Consider the following 10,652-nt stretch of genomic DNA (forward strand, 5'->3'; position numbering starts at 1 on the left):
GTTGTTCTTGGATTGCTTGCAAAGAGATATCTTATCCAACTCTGAGCCCTTGCAGCCGTAATTAGGGCAATGGACATGCTGTCGGGTTGATTCGCACATGGCTTTGCAACTGACGTTAACTCTTGACCGAGAACAGGCAGTGAGTTAAGGAGAATCACTCTAATAGAATAAGTTCAGCTTCCCGAGAAGCAAAGGAGGCTCTTGATGATGATGGAGGTTTTGATTGACGGTCAGGGCCGAGTAAAGACTATGCGAGGGACGCAGATGCAGCAAGCAGATTATGTATCATGTCTGGTTAGAAGAGGTTAACAAACATTTCTAGAATCAATCCATTGTTCGAGTTGGATCGAGTATCACAGCTTGCCCATGAAGACGCACGACTATCATTTCTTCCACCATACGAGTCAGCCGTCTCGCATGCCTACGATCAGAGTATGGTTCTGCTCCTTTCACTGTTGTTGAATCTTATGATTAACTTTTACCCTGGCCAATGGCTCTTCAACATGTGCGATGAGCCGAAATCACACCGATCAAACAACCAAAAGGCGGGTAGACGCATGACAGTGCAAGGGGGCCAAACTTCGCGAGCTTTGGTACGTACATCTCTGCCAGCTGCGTCTTCCGATAGGCTTCCATATGGAATATCCAATCCAATGCAACCTCATCGGAGTCGGCCGACTTCATTCAACTACTCACTTTGTGCGCGCGAACATTGATTTATTCGGAATGATCCATGCAACTCAGAACTGTGCTGGTCAGTGTTTCATCCTGAAGAGCATTCTGCGTCTGCAGCAAAAGGCTGACGCCGTGTACTACCATTGGTCCGTTTTAGATGCACCCAAGCAGCTAACCAGAGAGAAAGGAGCCAAACATCAACAAGTATCTTTCCGACACAGAACGCAAGACGCCGGGAATGGTCGTGTTCGACGCATCCATTGCATACAATTCACCTCGCTCGACGCGTTTCATTCTTCCGACCCCCTCAAAACGATATCATTTATGCAGGACAGCACTGCTGTAAAGCACGTAGAATACATCGCGACCTCGTAGGTCTACTTCCGTACGGAGTAGATATGCGTTACATAAGTAGGCCAAACGCCTCAAGTAGCATCACCTCTTCTTCCGGAACAGGCCACATGGCGCCAAAAACAGATGATGGTAAAATATGGTACTAGGGAAACACCTTTTAAGTTTAGAAAACAGCGCCCGCGCTCGTGGACAGCCGCAGAACTTGAACCGGGGCGATGCCCATATACATTAGAAACTTAATGGCATTTTGAGTAATAGTCGTAGTAAGTCGTAGTAAGTACCCCGATCTACCGATTCGCTGTCTATGTATGGTCTTGGACAAAAGAAAATACCTCGTAGCAAATAGCCCTCTTGTCAATAAAAGGGGGTGGTGGTAAAAAGAGAGCTTGATGTCGGGGGAACCAACTGTCATTTTTGTCCTCACCTTGCAAGGCCTGGTAATAAGTCGGGACTGGGTGGACGTCCGCATGGCACTCATTCTTCAGAATGTCCACCCCTTGCTCACCCGCACGTGTACACACACCAGCAGTAAAGATGTTGAGTATGTGGTCCAAACCCCAGGGATATTACTAAGGCGCATCACCCCCTCCTCCTTTCCTCCCAAAGCGGCTCTCTGACCTTGATACCACCCAGGCATCCACAAGACTGAAACTTGACACTGGCTCACCCACCCACTCACTCAGAAACCAAGACTCTCTTCGGTGATGAATAACAGACGTTGTGTATAGTGTCACCGCTCGACAGATAACGCAGCCTTGGCCCTTTCGGCCCTGTCGGCCCTCTCGATCCTTTCGTTCCTTTTCCTGATTGCAGCATGGGTCCAGGCGACGAACCTGCGATTGGTGACGATTGCGCAGACGATGCCGAAGGTGACGAAGACGCACAGGATGATGTACACGGCGATCGGGCCGTGTTGGCCTGATTGAAAGGCTTCAGGTTGGCCACTGAGGTCGGTGGTGGTCATGGGCGATGGAGGGGCGGTGATGTCGGTGGTGGGATTGCCTTGGGAAGGGATGTTTGAGGGCGAGGTCGAGGGTGAGGTGGAGGTGGAAGGCAGAGTTTGAAATGTCGTTGTTGATGGCGGTGGTGGTGGCGCGGATGGAGAGAGCTGAGGCTGACTAGTCGAGCCCAATGCTGGGTTGGAAGATGGGTTATGTGCGGAAGACGATGGGGTTGTTGCCGTCCTTGTGCTCGGTTCGCCTCCTCCAATGGTCACCTTCGTTGATGACTCCGGTGGAACAATGACCACACTTTCGGATGCTGTGGGATAATAAGAAGTACCGCTCGGCCCTGAGCAGATCCTGATCTCCATCGCTTCAATGCAGCCACTCGCATCTGGTGCCAATGAGCTATACCCGACGGCGAAAATGCGGGTTGGTATTGGTACAGTCAACAAAGTCGTCCAGTCAGGCCTAGCGTGGTGAGAGATACCAAAGATTGAGGAGGGCGCGAGCGGGCTGTGTGGTCTGCTCATCGGCAGCGGAGGGTGAGGCTGGAACGGCGGAGAAGAGAGGTTCTCGTTCAGAGACATGCTGGTGGAGACTGAGGAGTATTCAAGTAATATGTTGCGTTGCTTTTGTTCGCAAACACTTGATCGATATGATATGCGGGCCGAATTGAGCAGAACACGACGCTCCGAGCTGCAATCTCACCGACAAAAGAGTGTGTGTCGTGGGATACAATGAGAAGGAGAGTTGGAAAGAGGGTTCAAGGAGAAGGAAAAGAAAGACAGGAGGACGGTGAAGCAATAAGTGAATTGGAAGTGAGAAGTGAGAGATGCTGAATTGAAGAGAGGACGGAGGTTGTGGGTATCTATGGTGAACAACACGTGAGTGGGAAGAGGTTGCCACGCCATCAATTGTGAGGAACAGTCGAGCGGAAGCAAGCAGTTTAAATTGCCTGTGCTCCATGTCCTATCTTTCCTCTTCTTTATCCTTATCGGTCCTCGAGTGCTCGCTAACCGATGAATTTTGTATGGGATTCGTCCAGTGAAAGGAAGAGAACTTCCTCTTGCGGACCAGGATTGATTATCAGGTATTTGTCCTTGTCGTGATTTAGTGGAACTTACAGCCCGATCTTTCATGAACCCTGCTCTAATGCCACATCTGATGGTGTTGTAACTGCAGGTCTATCGTCGTGTGATACGGCTTGGTGTGTCGTAGAAGAATCTTCAGTCCGGTCGGAGCCACCGGTCCTGTCTGCACCTGAACCAGGCCCTGGTTGAGGTGGTCTCAGAGGAGCTTCCTCTTCTGTATCCATCTGCAAGAGGAACGTCTCCCACAGTTCGATCAGCTAGACCGCAGTATTAGCCTTTCGTGTCTTCCAAATCTCAAGTGATTCAAGTACTCACCTCTTTCTGTGCCTCAACAGCGCCCTCAAGGAAGGTTTCTACTCCGCTCTTGAAATCCTCGACCTTCTCTCGTTCGAATCTTTCCAATTCACCTCTCATCAAACGACCCATGTCCTCAAACAGTAATCTAGCCTGGTGAGCCTTCTTTTCTGCATCACTCACTCCTGCGCCCACTTCATTCAATTTATCTTGCTGGCTTTTCCCCTGCCTCATAAGCTTGTCATGAGCGCTTCTTCGTTTAGCCAGGTCACTTTCCGCGGCATGCCATGAGTGAAATGCCTTTTGTCGTTGTGAGAACGCTTGTTTAACACTGCCGATCAAGCGAATGTATTCGTCAATCGTGATACCCAAAGTCAGGACATCCGTATGAGCTTGGCGCTCATACAGCTCCCGAATTCGCACTTGCACGTCTGACAGCGCTTGTAGTGGCCCGGAGAATACTGGCGAGAGTTCCACTTGCGCCAGGTTACCTAGCGAAACAGCAAATTCTCCGGCTGCTTCAGCCAGACCCTTTCGTTGAGCTACCACAGCGTCTATAGCTTTCATTAAAGCTTTCAACTGGTTTTCGAGTGCATCAAGGTAGACTTTTCGGTCGTGGAACCAATCGTCATGTTCAACGAACTTTCCGCTTGATCCGCCAACACTAATTCCGAGCGAACTGAACATGCCCTTGTTTTGGCCCAGGTCCGGTTCCCGGTTTTCCTTATTTTTAACATCAATATTGAAAGATTCGCTTTCGAGAAAGATCTTGAGATCAGCATCATGATGTAAAATGGGATGACTGGCGATTTTGTTCAGCATTCGTTCTAATGCCTGACGTCTGGATTCTACAAAATTGGTGTCAAATCGGCCGACCGCCTGTTTCTCCGGTGGAGGGGGCACCACCACCCCGGGATTATTGTTGTGGAGAGTGGTGTACAGCCATAGAAAATCTCGGTACCGCCTGGAAACGGCAAATTCAGGGAGCTTGTAGGCTTTTGAGGTTGTCTATTCCACCGTGAGCGAGTTCTTCATACACATCCCCATATTGAACTGTACTGTACCTTTGTGCGAACCTGGTATACGATATGACTGCTAGTCAAATCTCCAACCTTGTGCGGATCTCCTACCAAGATTTCAAATGTTGGCTTTGCAGCCTGTTCAACACTAACGCTGGGTTGTGTCTGTCGAGATGTGCCAGGGGTCTGGGGTTGCACTGGAGGGGGCCCCTTGGTTCTACCTACGGGAAGGGTAGTATCTTCGAAATCCGAGGTTGAAAGTCCCGGAGAAGTCGCGGAGAGTGGTCTGGTCGTTCTCGCACTGAGTTCTTTTCTCGGAGGGGTCGGGCCTTGGTCCGTAGATATCGAGGAAGCGGCAGGTGTAGGGTCAGCGCCTAGCGGACCTAGAGGATCAAAAGCATCGTCCACAGCCTCAAGCTTCGTCGGTTGGACTTCGATTTTTCGAGCGGGAATCTTTCTCGATGCGGAAGATCGTGGTCCACTCGAGGCTGGTTTCGCTGTTGTTGTAGAGCCTGAGACAAGTATGAGCGAAGATTACAGAGATGAATACTTCCAGGATACCACATACTTGCGAGACTATCATCTTTGGTAGAGCTGGGGTCCGACTCTTGGGGATTGTCTGATTTCGATTGTGATGGGACATCTACTGACTGATTAGTGCAAATTCACGACGCGCATTGACATTATCTGGTAATTACCGCCCCATGGGGAGTCTATATCCATATTTACCGATGTAGAAATCCCAGCCAGCTTCGTACACGGTGGAAGGTTGAACTTGACTGGTATGTAGTATGCCTGTTCGTCAATGCGGAGAACTACAGTGGCAGTTGAGAAAGCAATGACCTGAACGCTGCACTATCGACCGCATAATCTGCCGTACATTGTCGCCCGCCATCTACGGAACCGCAAATGAACCTTGAATGGCCGTCGTTATCGCCCGTTTGTTCGACTGGGCTGACTACAACACAACCTATCGGATGATTGTTACATTTTGTCGTATGCTGACCAAAAGGCGCGAGAGGCGCATGTATTACATAGTGATTGCACCATCAAAATCCTCCGGGATTACTACTACTTGGGTATCCAAGGAAGAGGTTGAAAACCTCATAAAATCGTCGACTCTTTGGATATATTTCCAATACTCCACACAAGCCGCTCCTGTTAATCTCATTGTGGATTTGACTAACTAGGTGCCTGCATCCATCTGTCTTTCAAAACGCTGTCTAGTCTTTGAAAGCATCTTGCCACCACCCAATTTTCATACTGATCTTCAAAGTTTGGGTCTGTCAGCAATGGACGAAACTGTACCATTGCTTCGCGATGAAGCGTTAGATGTCCCGATTAAACCTTCAAGGACGGGTTCAGATATAGTCGACTTTGAGCGGAAGGGCGATCCAGATAACCCTCGAGACTGGCCAAACAGTTACAAGTGGGCCGTTGTTGGCATGCTCGCCTTCATGTCATTTACGGTGTGAGTGCACATATCCGCCGTTTGCTGTTCCAACGTCTGAACATACTGACTCTTACCTCAAAGCACATTCACATGCATTTCTGTTGTGCCAATCGCCAATCGAATGATTTCTGATCTCAACGGTGGCGAGTCTGAGAAGTCCGCCAGCGTGCTGCTCGTCACCATCTGGGAGCTCGGTGAAGCTGCAGGTCCATTGTTTATTGCACCATTATCAGAAGTCGTCGGACGATACCCTGTCATAAATGCTTGCAATGTGCTGTTCATCTTTGCGACCATCCTGGCTTCAGTGAGCCAAAGCACCTCGCTCTTAATCGGTGCAAGAGCCTTGACAGGCCTTGCCGTGGCGACCAACGTGTTGAACCCTGCCATTGTTGGGGACATATTTATCGAGGAACATAGAGGCTCCGCCATGAGCCTCATTATGCTCGCGCCTTTAGTCGGAGGTGCCATTGGGCCAGCAATCAGCGGTGCTATTGCCCAGGATCTAGGCTGGCGGAAGGTGCTCCTAATGTCCGCCATTTTATCCGGAGTGGCCGAGATCTTGTTTCTGCTTTGCTTCAGCGAAACTTACCAGGTTGCCATACTCAGGCGCAGGGCCGCCAAACTGAGGAAAGAAACCGGCATTGTCACCCTACGGACAGCCTTTGATGCCAAGGACGAAGGCAGCTCGAACAAATTCCGCGACTCGATCATGAGGCCCGTACTTGTATATCTGGACTCAAGTGTCCTGCAAGCAATTTCAATGTTCGGTTCGCTGATTTTCACATATTTTTATATCTTGAGCACGACCCTCCCAGATATCTTGATGGACATATACGGGTTATCGCCTGCTTTGACCGGTGTCTCTTTCATATCCTTCAGTAAGTCTTCTAACTCTCTACCAGCCTTGCCAGTCAATCTCTCATTACTCATTACTCATTACTCATCTTTGCTCAGGCGCCGGATCCATCTTCTCCATCCTCGCCCTAAACCTTTACCTAGACCGGATATTCGTCAGGCTCCGCAAGTCCAACAACGGGATCGGGTTGCCAGAATATCGCCTGCCGTTAGCCATCGTGGGCGCCTTCAGCATGCCATTCCTGATAGCGGCCTTCGGCTGGATCGCCGAGCTTCGCCTCCCTCTACCATTACTCCTGTTCACCCTCGCATTGATCGGCAACTCCACCATGCTCGGTTTCCTGCCGGTCACTGCATACGTCGTCGATGCCGCCAAGCTGTACGCCGCCTCCGCCATGACCGCCTTGATCGTGACGAGATGTCTCATAGGCACATTCTTACCCCTGACCACCGCGCCTCTAGTCAGGAAATTCGGCTACGGCCTGGCTTTCACGATCCTCGGCGGTGCGAGCCTTGTTCTAGCGCCTATCCCTGTGGTAGTCTTCAGATATGGCGCAAAATGGCGAAAGGGCTCCCAATATACCCGAGATAATGCGGACGACTAGAGAGAGAGATTCAGCTTTTGAACAGTTACGACCAACTCCGCACTCCGGACTCTCAGCAGGATGTACTGCATAGATAATGGCGTTTATGACCAGCGAATGGCTTTTGCCTCGTATATCTATCATCCAGCAGTGCGGACATATTTTTAGATAATCATCCTCAGAGGGATGTTTAAAGTGGATACAGCAACGAAAAAGAGGCGGTACTCGGAAAATATTACATATATAGATGCACAGGCGTTATTAGCGCCTCAAAGAGGGAACGACGCGAAAATCCAGTACTTCAGCCTACTGGCTCAACCATTAAGGCTAATCAGGGCTCTCTGCCTTTTTCTGGTAATAATGAGAGGCCACATACATCGCTACACTATCCGTATATACCTTCTAAACCCTGACGCGTAAAATTCAACTGTGATGTCTCTTTTTTTGATGTGTGGAATTCGAACACCATTCGGATCAGCCTATCATTGACTGGCTCAATTACCTCGAGTCGCGCTACCATCCTCAGATGCTACCGGCATCCCCTTCATTTTTCAACCAGGATAGTAGCTTTGCGAGGTAAGGCTGATTCACTGATTGTCGACCGTGGGGCTACGTACGCACTCGGCTACCAACGCCATCCTCCTCAAAGGTAAAATATTTGAAGGGAGGACTTCATCCATATTTGAAATAAGGCGAGGCGGGATCTTTCACGGAAAAATAGTTTGTCTGTCCACTCTGGTCAATATCCGTGAGTGGTCTTTAGGCAACAAAGCTGAGCTTCCGTTGAAGTATGAGGTTTAGATCTTGCTCCCGCTGAAATCGGTAAAATCGGTATAGCTGAAGATGAAGTCATTCAACTTGAGCTTCCCAGTATATCGTTTCCCACCGACAAAAGCAAGTAGCCAGTCCCGTAACAGTATACGTCGATGTTCGGGCATGTATTTGACGATATTGGCAATACCACAGGCGTGCCAGTGAACGTGTTGCATATTCAGCCGGTTCAATGCCTGTTGTGCCAGTCCGGCGGTCATGCGAGGTTCCATATCGCGGAAGTTTTGCAGCATGATCCAGAGCACGTCAGCAATCGCTTGGTCCTCACCCAGTTTATTTTTGATTAGCATGTCCTCGATCCAGCTTGCGTAGCCTCGGGCGGCCGTCACGACAACTTGAAGTTTCGGCGCGCCTGGCGTGTGTTTTTTGCCGCCAAACTGAACGTGGAGGTTGGCGATAACAGACACTAGGATCAGGAGACATCTTATTTGTAGAGCAGCCTCGTTTATATCTCCGTATGCGCCAATGATCCTTCCAGCAGTGTCTCGGGAGATGAATTCTCGCAGTCGACTTTCCAACGGGACAAAGGCGCTCCTCGAGTTAATGGGTAACAGTTGTTGATCTTTCCAGATACGATCCACTTCGTCTATAAGACTGGTCAACCAGCTTAGGCGTTCGGTGGCATCCTCTGTGCTCCACATGAAGCTGGCGCCGGGGTCTGCATAGATCCCTTCAAACCAGAGGGCTTGTTCCTCTCGCAGGCGATCATCGAGTCCGTCACCTATACCGATCTGTTTGAAGAGGTCTCGAGCGGCTTTGAAATGCATGAGTGCCTTCTCACGACTTCCATACCGCTGCTCGAACGTAGCTAGACTAATCACCGATGTGAGTATCTCTTTCACGTTTGCATCCGTACCCTGAGCGACATTTTCTCTCAGAATTGTTATTGCTTCAGCTTGATGCTTTGCAGCTGCGAATTGTAGATGTCTGAGGGTAGTGCCGGCGGCCCATCGGTTCATCCTGAGTTGATGCAAGGCTGAGCGAGCCATGAGAATGTGAAAGTGGGTAGTTGATATCCCAGCCTGGTATTCCCAAGATCCTTTCATGCTGACCTTGACACTGGGTGACAATGCATAGGCTGTCTGCCAATAGCTTTGCTGGCCATAGAAATGAAGTAGTTGGTTGGTGACGCCATCGACCTCTATGGGCAACGTTCCAAATGGGTCGATCATACAAGCTGAAATGGCGTTTCGGCAGACCGGATCGACACTTCTGACAATGTCGCTTATCTGACTGGAAGGGACGCTGGAGACTGTGCTTTTGGAAGCCGAGTTGGAAGACCGAGACTGTCTATCATAGTAGTCTAGGTCGATGAAGTCAACGTCTTCATCTTGAAGACCAGTGGAGAGAGCTGATGCTGACGACCCTCCTGAGTCGGCTCTTATCAGCCCATCATCCGTCATCCTGATAGCATCAAGCCTTGTCGTCAATCCTAATGGGAAATCAAGGACATCACCGCGCAGCTCGAGTCTGGCGCTCTGGTGAATCTCGGTAATTCGTCAAAAGTACAGGCAGAAAGTAAATCCACGAGGGGTCAACATCTCCGGGGTTGCGAGGTTGAAAGGTCCGAGGTCGCATTCAGGAGGCTAGCCTTTGACGGGCTCAACGGTCAAGTGGCCGTTGGTCCCACATGTGTGTGTGTTGGTTCCAACTACCCAGTGGAGCCCCTTAAGTTCCATTAATCTGGTCATGTTCAGGCTTGGATTGGAAGATGAGCCCAGGGCTATGATCAAACTAGGCGCGAAGCACACCATTTGGGACGGTTGATCCAGCAAGGGTGTACCAAGGGTGTACCAAGGGGGTACAATGGAGGACTGAGTGCTAACTTGTTCCAGTTCGTGCGTGGCAGCCGCCAAGCCATTTGGCGAATCACAGCAAAACAGTTATCGTTGTTTCACGTGAGACAGAAAGCCCTACCAGGGTTAGCCAAACTCGTTTGAAGTCCTGAAGATTTTAAAGATGGGAGCTTGGCTGGTGCTTTTGACTGACTTTCATATGTCTGGTGTGTTTCTCGCATCTGGACATCTACAGTGTACCCTTTCGTCTTTCATGAATTGTCCAAGCCCAACAAGATTCGCTCTCTCGGTCGGGGACTGCCGGAAAGAAACGCTATGATTGATTCGGAACCTGAGAGGTAAGCTGCCGGGCGGAAACAAACCCTCCGCATGCACCAGGGATGACCTGTAGTCGTCTTAGCAAAGAATGCAGTGATGTGAAGCACTCACGAATCGGTGTCGCGCTCCTCGTCCATGAACCAAGTACGGGGCGGATGACTGGGGTTTTAAAGCCAGGTGAAGTGTGGCATGGATTCTCGAGTTCCCAACCTGTTTCCTAAGTGACTGGCTCCTGTTTGAGTCGGTGTCAAACATGGATCTGGTCTCTCTTTTCCTTATTCTTTCCCATCGTAAATATTCGTGGCCCTGATCGGGATCTCGAAGGATTCCATCGCGCTGACATAAAGTTTCTCGAATTGAGTTTAGCCCTGGCCTCCAGAAGAGAGAGCCTGGGGCCGGAGGATTGCAGTACGACTGTGTCGAACTCACTCATGGGGC

The 10,652-nt window shown here is 50.0% G+C and overlaps 3 protein-coding genes across 3 annotated transcripts; 1 reads left to right on the forward strand and 2 right to left on the reverse strand.

Annotated features, from left to right (window-relative positions):
• Nucleotides 1–3,108: 3,108 nt before the first annotated feature.
• A1O9_01777 (uncharacterized protein) lies at nt 3,109–5,100 on the reverse strand (the record flags this gene model as incomplete). Its single annotated transcript, XM_013410935.1, has 4 exons — nt 3,109–3,321; nt 3,380–4,366; nt 4,423–4,889; nt 5,076–5,100. 4 exons carry the CDS (start codon nt 5,098–5,100, stop codon nt 3,109–3,111), a joined length of 1,692 nt encoding a protein of 563 aa, XP_013266389.1.
• A 569-nt stretch (nt 5,101–5,669) lies between these two features.
• A1O9_01778 (uncharacterized protein) lies at nt 5,670–7,290 on the forward strand (the record flags this gene model as incomplete). Its single annotated transcript, XM_013410936.1, has 3 exons — nt 5,670–5,848; nt 5,912–6,708; nt 6,785–7,290. The coding sequence occupies 3 exons, from the start codon at nt 5,670–5,672 to the stop codon at nt 7,288–7,290; spliced, it is 1,482 nt and encodes a 493-aa protein (XP_013266390.1).
• A 776-nt stretch (nt 7,291–8,066) lies between these two features.
• A1O9_01779 (uncharacterized protein) lies at nt 8,067–9,503 on the reverse strand (the record flags this gene model as incomplete). The annotated part of the gene is made up of 1 exon (XM_013410937.1): nt 8,067–9,503. One exon carries the CDS (start codon nt 9,501–9,503, stop codon nt 8,067–8,069), a length of 1,437 nt encoding a protein of 478 aa, XP_013266391.1.
• Nucleotides 9,504–10,652: the final 1,149 nt, after the last annotated feature.

Source organism: Exophiala aquamarina (assembly GCF_000709125.1).
Source record: "Exophiala aquamarina CBS 119918 chromosome Unknown aczIA-supercont1.1, whole genome shotgun sequence".
Lineage (NCBI taxonomy): Eukaryota > Fungi > Ascomycota > Eurotiomycetes > Chaetothyriales > Herpotrichiellaceae > Exophiala > Exophiala aquamarina.